At 47.1% G+C, this 19,537-nt stretch overlaps 1 protein-coding gene across 1 annotated transcript; it reads left to right on the forward strand.

The window, feature by feature from the left end:
• Positions 1–1,626: 1,626 nt before the first annotated feature.
• Positions 1,627–7,756, forward strand: FATE1 (fetal and adult testis expressed 1). The gene is made up of 5 exons (XM_045994478.1): positions 1,627–1,732; positions 1,993–2,120; positions 6,297–6,403; positions 6,809–6,887; positions 7,625–7,756. The coding sequence occupies exons 1-5, from the start codon at positions 1,627–1,629 to the stop codon at positions 7,754–7,756; spliced, it is 552 nt and encodes a 183-aa protein (XP_045850434.1).
• Positions 7,757–19,537: the final 11,781 nt, after the last annotated feature.

The raw sequence follows: 19,537 nt of genomic DNA on the forward strand, positions 1-19,537 counted from the left end.
TGGCTATTATAAATAATGCTGCAATAAACATAGGGGTGACCATATCTTTTCAAATTAGTGTTTTCATTTTCTTTGTTATTGTTGTTTTGTTTCATTTTCATTGAGTAAATACCTACTCAAAGTAAATCTTTGAGTAGTGGAATTATTGTTTCATATGGTATTTCTATTTAAAATTTTTGGTGGAAACTCAAATCTATGTTCCACAGTGGCTGTACCAAATTACATTCCCCCCTACTGAGCATGAGAGTTTCTTTTCCTCCACATCCTTGCAAACACTTATTTCTTGTATTGTTGATTTTAGCCACTTTGACAGGTGTGAGGTGGTATCTCATTGTGGTTTTGATTTACATTTCCCTATTATTACTGATGTTGAGCATCTTTTCATGTATCTGTTGGCCAACTGGATGTCTCCTTTGGAGAAATGTCCATTCAGGTCCTCTGCTCCTTTTTAAATTGGAGTTTTTGTTTTTCTAGTGTTGAGTTGTATCAGTTCTTTATATATTTTGGATTTTAGGCCCTTCTCAGTTATAACATTTGCACATATCTTTTCCCATTCACTTTCCTTTACTGTGCCAAGGCTTTTTATGTTGATATAATCCCAGTAGTGTATGTTTGCTTTTGTTTCCTGATGCTGCAGTTTTGAGCAGAATTTCTTCTTCCCTAGGAAACCTCAGGCTTTGCTCTTCAGGCCTTTCAACTGATTAAATGAGGCCCATCCACATATCAAGGATTAGGAATGTCCTTTACTTAAAGTCCACAGAGTGTAGATGTTAACAAAGCTACAAAATACCTTCATAGCAACACCTAAACTAGAATTTGATGGAATGCCTGGGAACTATAGGCTACCCACATGGACAGGTAAACTTGACCCTCACAGTGGTCTAATCACTGGGGAAGCTGAGGGAAAATTTGGACTTTGACCAGGGACTGTAGGGCTGGCCTGGGGACAGTGGGGCCTCCCCAGTGGCTGTAGGCAGATCACTTCTTTCCTGCCCTTCCCTCCTGTGGTTCTCATGGTTCCTGCCCAGGCTGATCCAGGGCATCAAAAGGCCATATCCTTTGCCTGGGAACCCCAGGTAGGGGGAGACAGGATGTGCTCTGCAGAGGAAGCTTTCCAAGGGGTGCTATGGCCTGGATTGCTTGCCAGATCTGGGCTTGCAGAAGCCACGTCAGGCTTGGGATTTAACCTTATTTTGGCTACTGACCGGCTCTGGGGTACTGTGCCAGTAACTGCTTCTTTTTATTTTATTTATTTATTTTTCAGTACCTGTTTCTCTTTAGAAGTGATGGAGAGTGGATCCCACCTGCTCCTCAATAGGGCCAAATCAGGTGACCTGAGAGCCAGTGTAGTCCTCCCAGGCAAAGTTTCTGACACTTATCTTTCTTCCTAAGTTGGTTACAGAGTAGCAGGGGAGAAGGCTGTGGACCCAGCCAACAAGATACAGCAGGAACACAAGGTACTGGGTCCAAGGCCTAAGCCCTGCGAGGGAGTCTAGCTCCACCCCCATCTCCAGATATATCTTGCTTGAGCACCTACCCCTCTCAGAGCTGATTTTCCAAGTGCCTGTTCTGGCCTTGCTTCTTGTGTATCCTTGGCTATAGCTTTAAAGTGAAAAATTGGCTGTGATGGCAGGAGGCCCCCCTAGCATCAAGGAGGAGATGGAAACATCCATGGCTGAAGAGCTGGTTCCTGAAAGCTATGTGCAAAGCCAAGAGCATCTGGTGATAGCAGGTGAGGAGCCCCTGTAATGCCCCTTTCCTTGGGTGTCCCTACCTGCACATGTGTGATGGAGAAAGTGTGTGTATGGCTGCAAAACTTTTGAATAGATGAACAGACTGAGGCCTGGGATCTGCCAATGGACAGCAGTGAATGACTGTTGAATGATTCCTAAGAAGTTTGGGTATCCTGTCTTTTGTCTGGTGTACCCTGTGCCCAGGAAACCTTGGCACAGCCACTATGAGTGTTCCTGGTGCCTCTCTTCTTCTTCCTAGAAATGATGGCACGTGGATCCCAGTCCCTGGGTACCTCTCAGCGGCGACAAAAGTTGGATCCAAAGGCTGCCGGCTCTGGTACACGTCAACCGGCTTGGAATATGACGGCCAACCGGCCCAAGAAAGCGGTACTGTATGGAGCCCTCAACATGCAACAGCTGGGTTGGGGTTGGGAGTACAGGCTCTAGGGGCTTTAGGCTGATGACGGTAGGTTGAACAAAGCCAGATGTTGACTTGGGGGCAAGGAAGGAAGCTCCTGTGTACCAGTGAGGCAGTGAAGGCAGGGATGTCCAATAAGAAGTCACAGCTATCTTTTGGTAGGCTGGGAGTTCCACCTTAAGAGTCCAAAACACCTGAATCACATATTACTTGGGGACTACCTATACACTTTACAAAACTCTAATATGTGTGAAATGACACTTTCTTAAATAAACAAATCTATATCTATAGTTCTCTCTATAGCTATATTTTATATATAAATATCTATATTATAATTATATAAATTATTTAATTATTAAATAATAAGCCTTGGTAGGAACCATGAGAACCACAGGAGGGAAGGGCAGAAAAGAAGTCCCCAGGCCAGCCCTACAGTCCCTGGTCAAAGTCCAAATTTTCCCTCAGCTTCCCCAGTGATTAGACTACTGTGAGGGTCAAGTTTACCTGTCCATGTGGGTAGCCTATAGTTCCCAGGTATTCCATCAAATTCTAGTTTAGGTGTTGCTATGAAGGTATTTTGTAGCTTTGTTAACATCTACACTCTGTGGACTTTAAGTAAAGGACATTCCTAATCCTTGATATGTGGATGGGCCTCATTTAATAGATTAAATATAAATATATATAAATAAAATATATTTCTCAGGGCTGGGACAAAGGTAAGGCAAGGTAGGTTCCTATGCTCCCTGACTATTAGGAATTCTAATCAATTGAATTTAACTGTTCTGAAGCCAGTCTTTTAAATTACACTTAATATGAGTTAAGGAATATTCTAGAAGAAAAATGGCAGGTACACTGTTACAAAGGATACTGGGAAAAGGCAGCCATTTTGGAGAGGAGGGAGATCTCAGTGTTCTGGGGAATCACGTGAGTTCTCTCACTGTGTATTCATTCCTTAGAGTATATTCACTGGTGGGTGAGGGGAAGTTTTAGAAACATGGTTGCTATGCTGTTGCAAAGGTTACTGGGAAAAGATAACCAAGTTGGAAGAAATCATGTGAGTTTCAAGTTCTGTAGCCAATCCTTTAAAGCTACTTTTACTATGTGTGAGGGAGTTTTAGAGAAATGGTTGTTATACTGTTGCAAAATTTATTGGGAAAAGGCAACTGGGTTGGAAAGGGAGGGAGACCCAATGTTCTAGGAAATCACCTGAGTCCCATTGTTCTGTAGATAATCCTTTAAGCTACATTCACCTGGGGTGAGGGAATGTTCTAGGGGAAAAAATGGCAGCCATATTGCCGCAAACTGTACTGGGAAAAGGCAGTCATTTTGGAGAGGAGGATGACCTTACTATTCTAGGGAATCACTTAAGTCTGGTAGCTCTGTAGTGGATTCTGTTAGCTAGCGTCACCTTGGTGTTACAGTGTTGCAGAGGTTAGTGGGGAAAGGCAACAGGGTTGGAGAGTAGGGAGGCCTGGCTGTTCTAGGGAATGAGTTATGATAAATGCCCAAATGATTCCACAGCTAATGAATAAAGAAAAATAGAGCTCCCAGATTAGGGACCTTCTGGGAATGAAAATAAACCAAAAATACTGAATTGGCTTCTTATGTCCAAAGGTGGAAGTCAAGTCAAATTACTCCAACAGCTCAGGCTCCAGGAAGCCAGTCATGCCCATGAGATTGAGGGAGAATGGGATCTTTGGGGGCAATGGGGAGATTTAATCTCTGAATTAATTATAATTACCTATTAGGACCACAGGAGTACTTTAAAAAGAAACAGTCATTATAATGAATTTAGAAACTAGACATTTAAATTAAGAAATTTATCAGTTCTATTTATTATTTACTTTTGAGTCCCCCCCCCCCCCAAAATGGAACCGTGACCACCTCTGAGAACCACAACATTAAAGGACAAAAAATATTCATTATACTGTTCTGCTGATTTGGGTGTGGGGGAAGTAGTGTGCCTTAAAAAGTACATGAAAATAAAAATAACACTGTTTGAAATAGTAGATGGAAGCTAGAACTTGCTTAAGTTCATAGATTTTCTTGATCTCTGTCAAATTGCTATAAAAGCCTTATGCTTTATAATGCATATAATTCTAAATAAAGTGTTTCTAAAATTAAAAAAAAGCAAAAAAAAACAACTGGTTTTGAACAGTTAGACCTGTCTTATGATGGGCAACCTCAATAGGCTATCATTGACTTGCAGATTTTGTCACATTAATTCTTGTTATATTTATGTGTAAAAACAAACTATGTTATTTTGAACAAACAAACCCCAGCCACCAGTTACTCATCCTTATTTGCTCTCAAATATCTCAAAAAAACCTTTTGGTCTTTCTGATCCCAATCTGTAGGAAAATCAAAGGGATGGTGTGGAAATTGTTCTAGGAGAAACTCTCAATCAAATTCCCCTTCATTGTCCTAAGGTTTTCTTGACACACACTGTCATTTTCAACCGATTTTTGAGGTATCATAAGAAGAAGATGAAGAGGAAAATAAAATAGTAGCATGACTGTCAAGTACTGTTCACATGGAAAATGTCACACCAATATCAGTGTGCACTTTTAAGAAAGAAATTTTGCGTTATTACAACAAATGGAACATGGTGGTAAAGTTTCTATGAAAATCCTTTATACAGAAATGGTTCAACCTTGCATTTACTATTGTTTGTCTGTTTCTTGTTAAAAGTGAGGCAAATAGAGACAACTCAGAATTCTGTGTCTTGGTGAGGCCTGTGAGACAGTAGGTTCTAATTCAGCAAAGTTGGTTGTGTAGGAGGAACCTGTAAATGCCAGAGTGGAGAGGGCTCTGCTCTGTGGTACAACCGCCCCTGCTTCTCCATTCATTTAGCTCATTTGAATTTGTGGAGAAATGGCTGCCAGCCAGGTGGGGTAAGAGGGTTGGATGACTGTTCCATGTACAGACCTTCTGCTGTCCCCTACCCCCACTCACTGGGTCCTCAATACCACCCCAGTGTCCCTGCAACCTCCAGGTCTGGGTCTCCTCTGGACACTGGCAGGAGGAGGACTCTCTCCTCTATTGCTTGCCATTTGCTTCTGAGCCACAAGGCCCACTTCCCCTGGCTTTGTTCTCAGCATTCTCTCAATGCCACAGTCTTATTGAGCTCTCTCATTTGTGGCCTCTCCTCTCCCGTTACCTTCTTTCTTGCAGGTTGTATACCATTTTACTGACTTCGCTTTCATTTTAATGGAGTCTGAAGGCGAAGTGGCGTCAAATATGAGAGGCATCCTAGGATAATGGTTACAAGCACAACCTCTGTGGCAAACTATCCTGGCTTTAATTAACTGTTCTGCTTCTTACCAGCTGTGAGACTTGGACAACTAATGTGACCTCTCTCTCTCTCAGTTTTCTAATCTTTCAAAATGGGATGATAGTAATACCTGTTTTGAATGGTCATGAAGAGGATTTAATGACTTCATGTTGGTAAGGGCTTAGAGGGCAGCATGTGGCATGTGTTAAACCAAATAGTCTGTGAAAATTTTCATCTTGCCCTGGACACCTGGAGCCGAGATTTGAACCCAGGTGGGTCTGGCACATTCTGTTCCTCTAGCCCACATTGTCTCTTCAAGGCATGAGATACATTAGCCCCAGAGCTGTGGGGCAGAGACATCCACTCCAAGCAGTAATTAGCAGATGGATGAAAATGAAAACCACTGGGATAGCTGTGCTCACCCAGAGAAAGATGTTATGGTCTCCCAGTGGCCTGGGTTCTATCCTGAGCTCCAATATTTACTGTATGTCCTTGGGAAGTGCAGTCATTTGCCAGACCTCAATTTCCTTGACTTTAAAATTGAGGTTTCCCACTCTCCTCTCTGACTTGACTGATGTTTGCTTGTGACAGTACTGGCAGATCACAGGGATCCCTGTCACTGCGCTTCCTTTCCCATAGCTTGGATGGCTAGAAACTACTGAGGAGCATGGTGTGGGTGGAGTGGTGGCAGTTGGCCAACTTGTGAGATTCCCAAGCTCTTCTAGTGGTCTGAAGCTGCCAACCCCTGATTCTAGAGGATCAGGTATCACATGACTCTTGACAGGGTACACCATTGGTCCTGGAGCAGGTGTGGGACAGCTGTTCAGCTGAGACTGAATAAGCTACTTTTACTAACCATTCCTTTCTTTAGGGGCCCCAGCTGCCATTGCCCAGAATGTTGAGAGAACAAGGCCATGGCAATGCTCACCCTCAGGAGTATCCTGGTGGCTTCCAGAACATGAGGTTCCATTATGAGCGGTAAGAAGGATCCCAGGGATCTTGTAGGAGGAAAGCTGGAGCTCTTTGGGCAGGGACCAGGGTGGATCAGATGGGCTAGCAAGCCGACTGACCAGGAAGGCTTTGAGTAGCTGGTCATGCTTGGAAGGTTGGGGCTCTATTGTCTCCTCACAAGAGCCCCTGAACCTCCTCGCCTCTTGCCCATTTGGGGCCTCTGAGCACACTGAGGCCAGGCTGGGGTAACTCATAGTCCTCAGGCCCCAGGACCTGCTTACCTGGAAAGAGAAGGACTGAGGATGACGGAGTCATTGTCTAGAAAAGCTCCTGACCTTGCCTGCTTGCCCTCATGGCCTTCCTATGGTCCCTGCCATACCTGGCCTGGGACCACCAGCAACTCACAAACCTCTTTCTTTTCTTATTTCCCAGTGACCCAGAGGCAGATATGGTGGCAGAGATCGGCTTGGAAGAGCTAAATGGATTGGAGATGGAAGTCATGAGAAGACAGGTAAGCATCTCCCACTGGGAGGGTAGAAGCAGAATCATGGTGTCTTGGGGCAAGTGGGCCTTGGCAACAATGAGACCACCCCCTTTGAAGTCATCTTAGCCTTTAGCAGTGGAGGTGAGGTCAGGCTCCCCTTCTTTCCTCCCAGTCTTCAGGGCTCTAGTGTCCCACCTTAATGGCAGTCTCAGCCCTGCCTCTCTCCCTGAGATGTGTGGGAAGGGAAAAGGGGAAGTCAAAAGGAGAATGAAGAGGCAACAGAAGAGGACAGAAATCTGTGCAGAGAATGGCACTGTGCAGAGAATGGCACTAAGAGGAGGGGTTGTCTTCTTGGGGAGAGACCACAGCAGGCCCTCTCCAGCCCCTGAGTGTCACCTATCCTGGAGCCTTGCCCTGTCTCTGGTGCTGCAGCTGCTGCCATGCCAGCCTGCCCCAGGACGGAAATGTCTTGTTCCGCCTCTCCCCCCGTACAGCTGGGACAGGCTGGTTTCTTTCAGATGACTGGGTGAACACCAGCAAGGGGGCAAGGTTGCTGGGCCTGCAAACATACACAGCCTGGCCCTTGGTCCCACTGGTCCACCCCAGCCCCCTGTTTCAGTTGCTCTGCCTGCTTCTCTCCCAGAAGCACTTTGGCTTCCAGAAGGGCAGCACATCCCCTTCCTATACTAAGTTCATACTTTCCCCAGTGGTAAACCGTGGGCTTCCTCAGGAGGATCTCTCACTAGCCCCTTTGGTCTCTGCAGCTGCACGTGATCACCGGCCGGCTGCGTGCCCTGGAGGACCAGGGCGCTACCTGGCGCCACAGGGATGCTCTGTTCTTCACCATGCTGGTGTCGGCCTGCATTGCCAACCTGTGGCTGTGGATGCGCCAGTGATGTTTCATGCTGCCTGAGCCCGCTTCTCCTTCCTCTTCTTCCCTTTTCTCCCTGGGCTGCCCTTGCCCATCTTCCTTTTATCTGCCAGCAGTCCTTAGCAGCATCAGAGCCATTTTCCAACTCTGGTTACTCTGCTTGCCTGGAGCAGGCCCTAGCTGCTGGGAGGTAAAAGAAGTGTGGTGTTCCGAAGGTCTGCATTGGCTGAAATGTAGCCACTTTGGAGAGTGAGGTGGGTGGCATCTCATCTCCACAGTAACACCAGTGGCAGGTGCTTCGTAGTGACTGTCCCAGAGCTGAACCTTGCCTCTGTGCCCTCATCGTCCCTTCTGTTCCATCCTCCGTGGAAGGGGCTTGGCTATGCTTTCCCAGTTTTCTTCCACTTTGTGTACAGGGCTCTACACAGAAAATGCGCTCAATAAAAGTTCACTGATAGCAGCAAACCCTGGTGGTTGAGTTTCTTATATCCAGGATTCATGTAGGGACAGCCCCTCTGAACAGAGTCATTGTTGCAAGGACTGGGCTGATGCCCCACCCCAGGGGTCCTGGTTCCCTCCCTTCCCTCCTCCCCAAAGTCCCCTGTCCAGGCAGGGAGCTTTTTTAGGGAAACAGCTTGGCAAAGTCTTTCCTGTTGTTATCGTGCCAGTGAGGGCTTGTGGATAAGCTGTTCTTCAGCAGCTTGTCCGGGCCAGACATTGCAGGGACTCAATCAGAGGAAACCTGGAATGTACCAGAAACCTTTCCATTTGCCCAGGAGGAAACTGAGTGCTGGAGAGGGAGAACATGGTCCAAGGTCATCCAGCAAGACCAGGACAGGTTTAGGTCTAGAATGGATTTTCCTGTGTTCCAGCCTAGGGTTCTGCCTGTCTCATATAGACTGACTGAGAGCAAGGCCCATCCTCAGCTCTGGAGGCTGGACGGGAGGCCACATGGAGGGACTTTGAACCCCACTCCCCTATGTCCACAGCCCCATGAAGCTAACCTCAAACAGGGCAGATTGCTGGTGGAGCAGTAGGACTTGGGCTGAGCGGACAGGAATGTTGCTGCTTGGGACCCAACCACAGGGTAGATGTGCTGGACTACAGGAGGCCTTGGGAAGAGCTGTTGCCCCTTTCCTTGTGGCCAATGAATAAATATGTATCTCTTGGGGGCACGGACCCAGAAAGTTCTCATTGGCTTTTATGGCTAATTGGAACTTCCAAATCTGTCAAGGCTTCTCCATCTATAAAATACGAGGGTATGTTAGTCATTAGATGTAAAACAAACATGATTGTATGTGTGTGTAAGTCTGTGTCTGTATGTGTGTATGTGTGAGAGAGATAGAGAGAGACAGAGACAGAGACAGAGATGAAGAAACAGAGGCAAAAAATAGAGAAAGAGACAGTAGGAGGACAGGGAAGATGAAAGAGACTGGGACAGGGAAAGAAGGAAAGAAGGAAGGAAAGACAGAGCCTGGAGATGTGAACATGCTCTGCCTCCTCCCCACCCTTCTCTGGTACTCAGTGACCCTCATACAATGAGGGGGTTCTTCTACTCTTGATTTTCAGAGGCCTCCTGTTAGCCCTGGGGAGTACCATGCATGTGGCCACTGGGGCTTGGGCCCTGCTGAAAGTGGATATAAGAACACTTAAAGAAGAATCAGTTAGGAGCTTTCCTCTGTGGTCCCAGAGTAGAGAGGGTAATGGAGTGCCAGAGGAAAGCCCTCTGTGGAATGGGGAAAGAGCCACATCCAGACACAAGTGCTTCTAGCTGGGACAGCCAAGAGGCTCGGGGGAGCCTCCCTCCCCCCTCCAAATGGCCACTGGTGCCCAGGAATCAACTGAGGACTAAAAGGAAGGCTGGGAAAACTTGTTGAAGACCACCCCTCTTCTTCCCTCCCCATAGCCTCAAGAAAGACCAGGGTCCAAGTTGCAGGGACTTATTAAGGGCAACAGCCATAAGCCCAAAGTCCCCACTGCCTTTGAGCAAATGGAAGGAGGCCAGCTAAGCAAAGGGGAGACACGTGGATTTAAGTATGCCATGAGGGCTGCCCTTGAGTAGTTCTCTGAAAGCTGATACTCTCTTCTGTTCCAGCTGTCTATGCCAGAAGGCTCAGAGGAAGAGAAGGCTGCTGCAGGTTGGGGCAAGGCCTACCCTTTGGGACATGGGTGTGCGTGTGTATGTGAGCAGACACGGACATGTTTTCAGAAGTCTGGCTGAAGATATGTTGCGAAACAAAGTTTCACCCTTGGGAGCAATTTAGTTGAGTTGCAAACAAACAGTGTGGCAACCCCCTGGAGAAATGCCTGCTGGGCCAGGTGAGCTAAGGTGGAGCACTAGCCTGGAACCTTACCCTGTGGTGTGACTGTTTGGCTTTTGCTAACTCTGCCTGCCTGCTTCATCTACAGAGGCCTCCAGAAGGGAAAAGGAGCTCGAGCTGCCCTGTGCTGGTCCCCATGATGACCTGGGAGACAGGCACCAGGCTCCTCTGCAGAGTTCTGGGAAGGGCCCTATTGTAGGGGCTGGCACCTCCTACCAAACCTTCTGGCTAAAATCTGTCAGTTCATTTCACCCCTTGATGCTAGCTCCCTACCAAGCTGCCCTGGCCTTGTCCAAGCCCTCCAGCATTAGTGCAACCCATTCTTCCAAGAAGCCTTGAACTTCCCCATGGGCTGGTAGGGGAGGGGAGGGACTCATTCATACTTGGGTATGGGGGAAGGGGTTCTTCTGCAGTGTGTTGTTCATTGCTCCTCTGTGAAACTTCCTATGGGCTGCCTAGGCTTGGCCCTAGAGGGGTACATAGTTTGTCCCTGTGCTGGATCAGGAGCTGCTAAAGCAAAGGGACTAACTTCCATTGCCTTCCACATCGCTGGCACCTAGCAGAAATAAAGGCCTGCAGGATGGCCTCTGACTAGGGTCTCTGGAGAGCAATTCTGGCCTCCTGAATTGAGGGCTGGACTTGCCTTGGTCATACAAGCCTGGTCTTTAGGGCATGTCCACTGTGGAAAAGTGGACATAAAAGTAAGCCAATACTGACCACTAATTTCTCTGGTGCATCTACTATGCACCAGCACATTGTGCATAAAAAATAATTACACAAGTCCTGCTTGATGATATCCTCCTGAAAAAGGCAAACATTACAGGTGTAGCTAACAAAGTCCCTTGTTCCATAATGTTAAGCCCTGCTATAGAACTAACTCCCATGATCAGCTTGGTGTGCATCCCTGTAAATTCTCACTGCCACATATGTTACACAGCTAGCAGTGACCTCTTGGTCTTGTGCAGATATGTGTACCTGTATGCATTCCGGGCTTTGTGCATGGGATCTCATGTAAGTCACCTCATGCAACCCACTGAGAGATGGGTCAGTTCCCCAGCTGTGTGGACAGGTGGGGAAATCAGAAAGCCTCTGGTCATGCCTGCCCCACTGGGCTGGCACCTAAACCCTTGCCATCCCTGGCAGATGCAGATGTTGAAACTCAATATTCTGGTTCTTCTGTCTCAGGTTGGCTTCCTAGCAGCAGGGGAAGCCAAGCAGAAGAAAGTGGGCATGGGGAGAGAGAGATGTGGGATGCACGGAGGGGTTTTTTTTTTTTTTTTTTGTACCTAGCCTCTTGAAAAGGATCTAAGGATTTGGCACCCAAGGGTTCTTGCCCTCTTTCACTTCCCCAGCCATGGCCTCTCTTAGAGGCCAAGTCCAGGTAGCCCTGGAGAAAAAGGAATGGCTTCCTTTCCAAACTTGCTCCACCCCAGGAACCTCTTTTCTTTCCCAGGTATTCTCCCTGGCTTGCCATCTGGCAGGTAGGCTGGCTGGGACTGTGACCAGCGTGGGAGGCAGGTACATGGGGGCAGTGAGCTGGCAGCTTTGAGTCCCCAGACACAAAGCCCTGAGCGATGCATGTAAGGGAGGATTCCTCAGGGAGTTTGGGAGGGGCTGACTCCTGGATCTGGGCAGGCAAGCAGCTTCCACAGCCAGGCAGCCCAGCATCCAGCCCTCACCTGCTTACAGCCTGAGCTGTACAAGGCTCATAGTGAGAGGGTCGCACATCCAGCCAGCAGGCCCAGCAGCTTCTCCAGTGGGTGGGTGCCACCCTGGACCAGGGTCTTGAGCTTGCTGCAGCCGTGGGCATGAGCTCCTCTAGGCCACTGCCAGCCTCCCCTGCTGGTGTCAGGCAGGGTGACGCAGCTCTCTGACTGAGAGGCTGCCAGCTGTGTGGGAGTTCAGGGACCCCACTGGCCTGGGAACAGGAACACCAGGAGGTCACTTCTGGCTTCAGGCACTGATGAGTCCCCGAGGGCTTGTCTCTGATTGGAGGCTTCATAGACGGACCAACGGATGCTGACTGTGGTCAGGGGACACCCTGCCTCTGAAGCCATCTGATTGGTAAGGAAAGGGGATGGCATTGGGTTGAGGCAGCCACTGATCAAAGGCTGGCACCTTCTTGTAGCCAGGGTTGATGGCCTCCATGGGGTAGGAGCTGGAGTCCATGAAAGTGTGCAGGTCCTAGAGCCTGTCTTGATATGTGCTTTCATTTGACTGGTCTTTCTCAGTTGGGGGAAAGTGGCTGTGTGGGGAACCATTGACTCTTGTCAAAGCAGCTGAATGAAATCCTGGGGGCTCTAGGAGTATGAAGACACTGAGTGCCATGCTAGGCCCAAAGCAGCTGAGTCTTCGTTCTCTTCTAGGAGAGTGACTGAAGAAGATTTGGAGTATAGGGACTGAGGGGCTGAGGGGCTGCTTGGCCAAGCAAGCTTTGGTGGGAGGGACAGAGAAGTCTATAGACCTTACCACTTGCCCCTGCATCCACTGCCTGCCTGGCCCAGGGCACTTCTGGACATCCCAGCCTCAAAACATGTCAGATATGCTACCTGGAGCTCCATGGCTCTCTGCATATGAGAAGTAATGGAGGTAAGGGGAAGGGTTATGTTATGCTTCTCCCAGAAATTCTACTGGATTGCAGTCTTTGCTTTCAGTCCTTCAAATGCACTCTGGTGTCTTTAGAAGAGACTTGCAGTAGAGTGCCCACTGCAGGTCTCTCCGGCTTTGGAACCCAGCCTCTCTGCCATTTGAGCAAAAGTACACAATGAAGTTTTTGGAGCTTCTGGCTGAGGGAAGATTCCATAACCAGGCATAGGGCAGGGGCAGACTCTCCATTTTGGTTCTTCAGCTGAGCTTTACCCTAGACCAGGAAGTGTCAGCTCCATCCATGTTGGCTTGTAGCCATAAGAAGCAGCTAATGTTGGGGTGGCCAGGCTCTAGATTTCCTGCCATTGTCCTGGCCCTGTTATTGGCAGATAATGAGCAGAGCCATTAGCACTACTTGTTAGGCAGGGCCTCTAGGATGATGGCTGCCTTTCCTAGAGGAAGTTGACACTGAGTGCTTGGACTGGGCACATGACCTTCGAGTTGAGCCCCAGCTGGTTGACAGCGTGTATACCTGGTTGGCCTTTAGGTGCCATGATTACCTCAGAACTGCTAGGACCAGACATAGCCATACCTCACCAAACTCCAACATGAAATGGTCCCACAAGAGATGAGGCTGCAAAGATGGGTCTGGTGAGATCCAGAAGGGATCTGCATGCCCCAATGCAGAGTTTGGAATTTGTCATGTAGATGATTCCCTCATCCATTCAATAAATACCTGACACTACCCTTAGCTCTGGGACTTAGGGTGGTCACTGAAGCTTCAGCTCCACAAGAGCCTGCAGTCCTTGGTGCAGTTCTGACCTAACTCTCCTCTTGGTACTCATACCCAGGTCCTTGGCTCTGTTCACCTGCCAAGCTCGCCCTGTGGCTGAGTGTGCTTTTGGAACGAGAGTGCTTGAGATTGCTTGGGTGTGAATCTGTAGAGTGGGGCTAATAATAACATCATACTTGTCAGATTGTTATGAGGATTAAATGAGTTAACATAGGTTTAGGATTTAGTATATGGTAGTTGCTCAAGGAATGAGAAACTGTCCCTGCACCCCCAGGTTCTAGCTTCTTCTTGGCTCTCCTTGTCACTGTCTACTTGCCTGCCTATATTCCTGCTTTCCTGCTTCTTGCCCCTACTGCCTTGCCACCCATAATGTGCATGATTCACCCCTTGGTACCATTCTCTGCCTACAGCCTAGGACTTTCTCCGCTGTAATGACAGGAATTGAATATCTGGAGAACTAGCTTCTGGCTGAGACTTGAAGCCTGCATCTCCAGGCTATCAGTCATGGAAGAGTTCCCTTCCCAATCATAGAAAAGATCTGGCTGATATTAACTTGAATCTGAGGCCTTGATGGCCAGGACTATAAAAGAATTTGGGATACCCAGTCACCTGAAAGGATTCACTGGAGTGTCTCCCTAATAGCACTTCCCTCTTCTAAGCTCTGTCTTCTGAAATTTCTCAGAACTGCACCAAGGACTAAACTCCAAACTATGTTTCCTTCCTCCCTTCCTTTCTTCCATCTTTCCTTCCTTCCTGCCTGCCTGCCTGCCTGCCTGCCTGCCTTCCTTTCATACTTCCTTCCATCAATATGTGTGGAGTGCTTTCCAGGAACCAGCTGCAGTATTAAGCCACTTGCAGTTGTTCCACAGCTCAGTGATGCTTTGCTCTTTCTTTTTCTGATTCTTTTTTCTCTTTGTTTTATTAACTGTTTTAACACCTTTGTCTGGTAATTCTACATTTATATCAGTTCTGGGTTTGTTTTAATTAATAGATCATTTCCTCTTCATTATGGAGACATTTTTTAATATGCTTGATAATTCTTGAGTGGGTGCAACACATTGTGAATTTTACCTTGTTGGATGTTGTATACTTTTTAAAAAAGTATTTAAAAAATAATATTTTGGGGTCTTGCTCTGATGTGAAGTTAACTTATTTGGAAAGAGTTTGATCCTTTTGAGTCTTGCTTTTCAGATTTTTTCAGTGGGACCAGAACAGTGTTCAGTATAGGGACAAATTATTCCCCACTAGAGTAGTAGGACCCTTCTGAGAGCAACACTGAGGTCAGAGAATTGCCAGACTCATCTCTTTGACCTCAACACTTAGTACAGATCTGATGCACAACAGGTTCTCTGGGAATATGTGTGAATATCTCTCTGGGCTAGATGAGTGAATAAAAGAGCACCAGGCAGCAGTGAACACTTGAATGAACCACAAATTGAAAGTTAGTAGTTCTGGCTTCTTATCTTTGCTGTATGACTAACTTGTTCCTTTTGTCCCTGGTCTTAGCATCTCTGAAGTAATTGTCCTCAGAATGCTTTCAACGAGGGTCCAAGAGACTCCTTGGGCCAGGGCTGTTTTTTCTATAAAAGTCTTGGGTTTGTTCTTCAGTTTGTAGATGAGGAAGAAAGAGGTCCACAAGTATATAATGATTGATGTCAGGCTTCTTACAGAATCATTGCGCCTTACTCTGTTTGAAAGCCTCTTTCCTTGAAGATCCCACTTTCCATCTAGGATCTAGCCCATTTCACTTCTCTTTGACAATTACGTGGTCTGCTATCTTCTTTGCTCAGCCTAGTCCCGCCCTCATACTTGCTCAGATTCCCCTGTGCATCTCTGTGGCAGCTATTGCAAACCTTTTGGTTTGCAAAAGGTTTGGTCTCCAAAGTCTGTACCCCTGGGTCTCCTGAAGATGAAACTTCCTCTCATTTCGCTGAGAATGCTGGAGTTTTACATGAGTGAGCCCCTTCAGCTCTTTCTTATTGTACCCCTATGCACATCTAAACTGTTAGCTCCCTCTCTCCTGGCCCATGTTCTTGATAAGTCCCCTTTTATTCCTCTGGTATGTGGACCCACCCATTTTATCCATCTTTCATGGGTTCCAGCCTTACCTGGAGTTGGTCAAATGCACAGATACTTTCATTATCTGTTGAATACCTCCTCAGAAACTTTATACCTGCATTATTATCTCATTCCAGTAGAAGAATAACATGAGAAACACAGAAAAGCTTTTGCAACCCCATATTCTCCAGTTTCTACTCTATCTCTCCCCTTTCTCTCTCAGTCAAGTTTCTGGAAAGAGTTAGACATATTCATATCTTTTTTTCCTCACCTACTACTACTCATTATGAAACCCTGCAAAACATGTCTTTTACCACCTCTCCTTGAGGCTGCCTTTTTAAAAACAGAAAATTGAAGCATAGTTGATACATAATCTTACATTAGTTTTAGGTGTACAGCATAGTGATCCAACTTCTCTCTATGTTGTGCTGTACTCACCACAAGTGTAGCTACCATCTGTCATCATGCAAAGCCATTACAACACCATTGACTATATTCCCCACACTGTATCTTTTTAATCCTTATTAGTTATTAATTCTGTAACTGAAAGCCTGTATCTCTCACCCCCTTTCACCCATTTTATCTATCTTCCCACCAACAAACAGCAGAATCAAATCTGTAAGTACAGAGAACAAACTAATTGCTGCTAGAGGGGAGAAGGATAAGAGGATGCTTTTGATAAGGTCACCAGTTTCCTCCACTCTTTCAGCTCCTTGGGCTGCATGTCACCTTTATATGTATATTTGTTTAATTTAATTTTATTTTTTTCGATGTTCCAAGATTCATTGTTTATGTACCACACAGAGTGCTCCATGCAATCCATGCCCTCCTTAATACCCACCACCAGACTCATGTAAACCCCACCCCCTCTCCTCCAAAATCCTGTTTGTTTCTCAGAGTCCACAGTCTCTCATGCTTCTTCTCTGCCTCCAATTTCCCCCAATTCATTTTTTCTTTCCTTCTCCTAATGTCCTCCATGTTATTCCTTATGCTCCACAAGGAAGTGAGACCATATGATAATTGACTTTCTCTGCTTGACTTAGTTCACTCAGCATAATCTTCTCCAGTCCCATCCATGCAGATCTTGAGAATGTTACCCTCAACCTCCTTCTCTGCTCTCATCCCCTCTGAGAGCTTTAACTCCCAGAAAACCCTGATGGTGTCCATGTTATCCCCTCCATTCAAGAGTCATGTGAGGGTTGGGGCAGTCAGAGTCTGTTGCAGCATGTCTGGATAGCAACAGTCAAGGCTTGAGACCAGGTCAGGGCCTCGGGCATACAAGGCAGTGGACAGACAGATCTTTGACACTTTTGGTGAAAAACTGATTGAGGACAGAGGCTATCTGGATATGATGATTGAAGGATATAAGGGATTATGGTTGACATCTAAGTTTCTGGTTTGGATGACTGTGTAGAGGGCAGCTCTCCTTTATGAGATGGGTAACTTGAGGAAGCCAATTTGTAAGTAAGGGTGTCAAGTTTAGTTTTAGTTATGTCGTATTTGAGGTGCCTGAGAGGAGATGTCTACCAGGCAATTGGAGATATGGGTAGGCAACTTGGGAGAGATGCCTGGGTTGGCACCTTAATTTGGAACATGATGGTAATAGAAACCTTAGGACTAGATGAAATTTCTTGGAGACAGTGCAGGTGAGAACCACTGGCCTAGCTGTGTGCAGTGCCAGGAGATAGCTGCCTTCCTTTTTTCCCTGGCAAGCAGCCTTGTGGCAGGGAGGGAGGGTGAGTTTCTGATGAACAGAATCGTGTGTGGCAGGGCAGATGCAGGGTGACCAGAATGAAAGAAAGGCCTGTTCCTTGCAGAAAGGGAGCAGGAATAGTGGGAGAGGACTTCGTCTCGATGCTAGAAACTTAGAAAGGCCATAACGTTGCCATGTGCCCCCAGAGCTATCCCTATTGTGGGCTGAGGGCCACTGCTATTAGGGATGATTAGTAAGGAAGAAGTTCAAGTGGTGGTGAGCAGGGCCTGCACTGGATCTCTATCAGTGATCTTCTGCCTGCTATTTGCAGCCTCCCTGGTTTGGCTTGGCCGCCTCTGCCCTACTCTGTTCTGGGTCCAACCTCCTCACACTAGTGTCTCTGCCATCCATGCAAAGGCCTTGCCCTTTACTGTCCCACCTGTACCCCTGCTATTCATTCACTGAACAGTGCTCCACTGAGGCCAACTCTGATCAGTGTGAATTTTACCAGCTTTGTTTGCATTGCCTGGAACTTTCTGTCTCCATGGTCTGCTACCTCTAGGGTCTAAGCAGGGATTCAGAGATGCAGGTTCTATCCCTCAGGTACCCTCATTAACATCCCAGTGTCATAGTCCCACAGAGAGTACCAAGCGAGCAGCTCTGAGGCTGCTTGTTATTACCACTCACCACAGAGCATGGTGTGCCTGCCATCACCATGGTGACAGCTTTGGAAGCTGGAATGGGTAGATGGGGGGGATGAGGTGATGGGGAGTGGGGCAGAGTTTTAGCAGTAGGGGCCATAGGCATCCTGAGGGGTGTGCTGATCATTTCTGATCAAATCTGATGGGGCATGCTGACCAGCCTGAGCAGGGAAGAGCTACTCTGAATCTGTTTTCCCAGCCTGTCTGACCCCATGGCAAGAAACATGGCAGAATGAATGTAATCTCCTGTTTCTTTTCAGGATTTTGCTCTCTCAGGCTGCTCCTTCTTAGTCTATTTTGTGGACACCTCCTCCTCTACTCATATCTTAAACTTTGGCATTCTCTAGAGCTCTGACTTGGTCCCTCAATCTGTATTTTCTCTCTGTGTAATCCCACCAACTTGTACTTCAGTGCTTCCCACACCCCATCCATCTTTGAGTCTTGTCCTTTCTCCTCCTGAATAGTTCTCCACACTGCCAACTTGTTTCGAGCTCCTTTGGCACCATCTTCTTCAGCCACTTTGCCTCTGATCTTTCTCCCCATATAATTCAGTCTCTACATAGCAGCCAGAGGCTCTTTCTGGAATATAATTCTGTTCTATCCATGTACCTCCTCAGCCCTTCCAAGGCTCCCTGTAGCCCAAAGGAGAGAGTTCTGACTGGTACCACTGCCTATGGAGCCCATGGGAGCTTTCCCTTCTCTCACCCTCACTCCCTGTCCCAACCATGGGCTCCTCTTTGTTCTTCAGCTTGTGTAACATTACTTGGGAGGATACTGGGGAGAATGTGAGTAGAGACGAAAGGAAGGAGCCCTAGAGACAGTACCACAGGTTGAAGAAGTCAATGAGAGATGACTCTCACCTGAGGAACATGAGCTCTGAGGTGGTCTCAGGTCAGAAGAATCAGAGAGCAGGGGAGAGTAGTGGAGTGGCAGCTGCTTTGTGCCAAGGAGATACATTTCTTCCCATGGGGCAAGAGTTTGGGGCAGTGGCTGGTTTGGAGGTACTCAGCAGCCTAATCATGTGCCAGATACCTGCAAAGCCAGGGTACCAGAAGATGTCTTGGATATTTTTTCTTTTTTTACAGATTTATTTATTTATTTGAGAGAGAGAGAGTAAGAGAGAACACAAGTGGGAGGGGCAGGGAGAGGGAGAGAGAATCTCAAGCAAAGTCCATGCTGAGCATGGAGCCCAACTTGGGGCTCAATGGCAGGACCCCAAGTTCACAACCTGAGAAAAATTAAGAGGCAGATGCTCATCTGACTGTACCATCCAGGTGTACCAACTTAGGTTTTTTTTTAATCCATTTTTTTTTGTTTTGGCTTTGATAGTTCATATATCAAAAAATTCACTGGAGTGAAAGAGAAATAAGCACATTTTGCAATTTAGTGCTGTTTGCCTTTTAAATCACCTGGCAGAGTGGAGACAGCACCTTCATCTTCTTAGTGTTTAGAGCCTGGAACTTAGGCAATGCTGAATCCCTCTGTCCTACATTGCCACAGCACTACCCAAGAAGGCTGGGGTTTGCCAGGTGAGCCCTGGTTCTGTTCTAAGTGCTCACTTGCACCTCCTCTGCCTTACATGGTATCCAAGATCTTCTGTGACTTCCTCTTTGCCATCTCCCTGACAGGTGAGGATACTGGTTGTACATGGAGG

Source organism: Meles meles, chromosome X (genome assembly GCF_922984935.1).
Source record: "Meles meles chromosome X, mMelMel3.1 paternal haplotype, whole genome shotgun sequence".
Taxonomy (NCBI): Eukaryota; Metazoa; Chordata; class Mammalia; order Carnivora; family Mustelidae; genus Meles; species Meles meles.

Coding starts and splice junctions, on each gene's coding strand:
- FATE1 (XM_045994478.1), top strand. CDS start 1,627: ATGGCAGGAGGCCCCCCTAGCATCAAGGAGGAGATGGAAACATCCATG. Junction 2,121..6,296: donor CCAACCGGCCCAAGAAAGCG/GTACTGTATGGA, acceptor TCCTTTCTTTAG/GGGCCCCAGCTGCCATTGCC. Junction 6,404..6,808: donor ATGAGGTTCCATTATGAGCG/GTAAGAAGGATC, acceptor CTTATTTCCCAG/TGACCCAGAGGCAGATATGG.